This window comes from Chrysochloris asiatica, unplaced genomic scaffold, assembly GCF_000296735.1.
Source record: "Chrysochloris asiatica unplaced genomic scaffold, ChrAsi1.0 scaffold00295, whole genome shotgun sequence".
In the NCBI taxonomy this organism is placed as follows: domain Eukaryota; kingdom Metazoa; phylum Chordata; class Mammalia; order Afrosoricida; family Chrysochloridae; genus Chrysochloris; species Chrysochloris asiatica.
The window spans coordinates 2,865,697-2,869,113 of NW_006408813.1; the positions used below are offsets into that span (position 1 = coordinate 2,865,697).

Consider the following 3,417-nt stretch of genomic DNA (forward strand, 5'->3'; position numbering starts at 1 on the left):
AGGGGATTATAATCAATGTAATGAAACAAGTCATATGAATGGTTGAATGTGAAACTGATGATGTGCCCTGTAAACTTTCATTCAATCCACAATAAAAACCTTAAAAAAAAAAAAAAAAAGAAAGACTGGGGTAGAGATAGTTCTGCATGCATTCTTGGCAGCAGGAAGAGTAGAGAGCGGGACCCTACCCAGAGAAGCAGTGACACCAGAGATGGAGACAGGGACAATGACGTGGAGAGATGGAGCAGTTGGGGACTCTAGACCCAGCGCAGGAGAGGGGTTGTGTGGTGATGGGGGTAGGGGGGCAGGTTTGCAGGGTATACCCTGTTTTTGGTTGATGATGCATGGAGGGCATTGTAACCATGGCAATGAAACAATATACGATAAGATGAATGTAAAGATAATGTTCTCCCACGTAAATGATCACATAATTCACAATAAAACATTTTTTTAAAAAATATGGGTAATGTTAACAGTTGGTGAATCCAGGTAGAGTATATGGGAATTCTTTATCCTATTCTGGACATTTTTATGTAAATTTGAAATTATATTTAAATAAAAAGTAGTGGTGGTAGTGTGCCATCGAGCTGGTTCTGACTCATAGCTCAAGTGTAACAATAATTGTGAGGTTGATGCAGGACTGGGCAATGTTTCTATATGTTGTGCAAAACGTTGCATGAGTCAGAACCAACTCGATGGCACCTTACAACAACATAGGGTTTCTGAGGCTATAAATCTTTACAGGAGCAGAAACTCTCATCTTTCTCCCGAGGAGGGGCTGCAAGATTTGAACTGCTGACCTTGCAGTTAGCAGCCCAGCTGATAATCCACTATGCTACCAGGACTCCTAAATAAGAAATAAAAGAAAATAATAGTTGTTCTGTATAAAAAAAATAGATTACAAAACTGTGGCAACCTTGGGACCCTCTGAGGTAAACAGTGCCTTTGTCAGTTGTTGTTAAGTGCCATCGAGTCAGTTCCAATCCATAGTGACCCTGTGTAGGGTTTCTGAGGAGCAGCTGTTGAGCTTGAACCACCGACCTTGTGGTTCAAAGTGATTTTGCAGTCCAACGCATTAACCCACAGAGCCACACCAGCGCCTTTATCTGTTGTTGTTAAGTACCATGGAGTCTAGGAGAGGGTTATTTGGAGTAATGAGCAAAGTAATGTACCAATACTGCCCTTACTAAGGAAGAAAATGTATAAGTTACTCACAGCAGCGCAGTCTCTTGTCAACAGTTGGTATGATCTTGTTGGTGAGCCAAACATCTTCTTCCCAACTAACTACATTTCCATCTAAACATTTCATAAAATCCTCAATCTCCAGGATGTGGTCCCAGAGTTGAAAGTAGTACAAGCTGCCAGTGAAACCAGGCACAACATTTCTAACTTGGCCATCCCCATTCTTGGGAAAGTGCCCTAGGACTAAAGTCCCACTAGGCTTCAGGTTTTGTGGTTGATCCATCATCACCAGTAGTCTTTCTTTATTCAGGAAGAGCTCTAATCTGCCCTTCACACCATCCCATATCAAGCATACTGTATGCCATTGAAATGGAGTCAGATGGTAACGGATATAAAAAGTCTTGCCCAAGTTGTATAGTATTAGTTGCTGGTGGTCTCCTGCAAGTCCAAGGTCTATGTCTTCTCTGCCCAGGAAGGTGTTATTAATAACATAGGAGAAGGCTATCCAATCACTTGAGTTGTCATCCATGAATACTAAGTCAATGCATGCTGTAAATCGGCTGAGTTCAGGAATGGTGTTATTCAGGTTTACATATGTGTCCTCTCTTCCGTAAAAATCCAGCTTTTTCCCTTTCAGTGAAAGTGCATCTGGTCCACATTTGAGGAAAGAGAAGAAAAAAAAAAAGCAAATGAAATGTATATTTTGTGATTATGAGTCAAAACCAGTACAAATAAGACAAAATAGTAGATACACTAAAATCTATTTGACATTGGCATGTGATTTTTTTAGTAAAGAGTTTCTTCCTAATTATATTTTGGTTGGGCTAAAATGAAAAGTTAGATTAGTGATCCCAGGGCACACACCAGCTGGACAGTTTGCATAGGCAGTCGGAAGTTGAAGGAGGGCAAAGAAAAGGCAGCTGAGACTTAACATTTGTTGCACATAATGCTCACTCACATAATCAAAAGATAAATACTTCCATCCAGCTAACTGCCTTATTGTATTCATGATACAACAGCATTTTGTTTTTCCAATGCTTTCCCTGAGACAAATTATCTGACTTTATCTATCTCTGAAAAGTGCGTCTCACCAAAAGGTGAGAAGGATGACCAACTGAACATCTATTTGAACTTGGGAATGGGAGAGATGGCAATGTCTTGAGTGTATCCTGACTTCCCTCCTTCCATATACGCACTAAGGGGGCTGTGGTCGCTTTTATGGGCTCTCCATGGTCGTGGATCCAGTAAACACTGGCTCTGTAGTCAGATAGTCTAGGTTGAAATCCTAGCTCTGACACTCATCAGTTGCATGACTTTTGAGCAGGTAACTTACCTCCTGATGCCTCAATGTTTGATCCAGTAAAAAGAGGCTTAAAGAGTAGGGTATTTATTGTGTTGTGTACAGCATAACTTCAGGGGCACCATTCACATTACAGTATATGCCAGATAATAAACCTTATCTACTGACCTGAAGAAATACTTGGAAAATTAAGTGAGATACGTATGGAATGCTCCCTCAAACATTGCTAATGGGCATGTCTATTGGTGCTATCTTTGGTGGGCAATTCAACAATACCTATGAAATTTTAAAGTGGGAGACAGAAAGGCTTTGTAGACCCTCTGCAGCAAGGATATGGAAAATTGGATGAGACACATGCAGAGGATGGTCCTAGAACTCTGAACTTCAGATGAAGGGATAGAGAGGTTGATCAAGTGCTTACTGGGGGAGAGAGATGGCCACACATGGGAAGACAAGAGGTGAATGCTAAGCTGTGACGGTCGACAGGACCTGCCACAGCCATCTTGAGTGTCCGTGAGCAACCTGAGAGACAAGAAAACATACCTGTGGCTCACAGAGACAAGTGCGATTTCCCCCCAACCTTCTGGTTCTCCACACTCCCTTGGTGACCAGAGGAGAGGCTGGCCTCCAACAGCATACACTATCATTGAAATTCCTGCTTTCCAGGAGGTCAGGGCCACTTGGCGATTGTGAGCCCCACTGAAGCGGGAGAAGATAATTGCAATAACCCTATATGGGCAGGCTCTCCTCCAATTCTGCAAAATTGGGTCTGGCCAGCCATGGACTAGTTCTCACTAGGAGAAATGGTTGAATGGATGTGTGGGGTAGAGAAGAGGGACTGGTTATCCGTGCCTGACAAACAAAACATGACCATCTTGAACTTTCTCCAATTACTGTGAAGACAAAAGGCTAGTAGGTGGCTCGAGGTTTACCAC

The 3,417-nt window shown here is 42.3% G+C and overlaps 1 protein-coding gene across 1 annotated transcript in view; it reads right to left on the reverse strand.

Moving 5' to 3' along the window:
- GPR112 (G protein-coupled receptor 112) overlaps positions 1-1,819 on the reverse strand; it is a 178,145-nt gene extending 176,326 nt beyond the window's left edge. Inside the window, exon 1 of the mRNA XM_006874718.1 lies at positions 1,216-1,819. Within this exon, the coding sequence (XP_006874780.1) occupies positions 1,216-1,711 (496 nt within the window). The 5' untranslated portion in view covers positions 1,712-1,819. The remainder of the gene's footprint in view (positions 1-1,215) is intronic.
- Between the last annotated feature and the right edge of the window lie 1,598 nt (positions 1,820-3,417).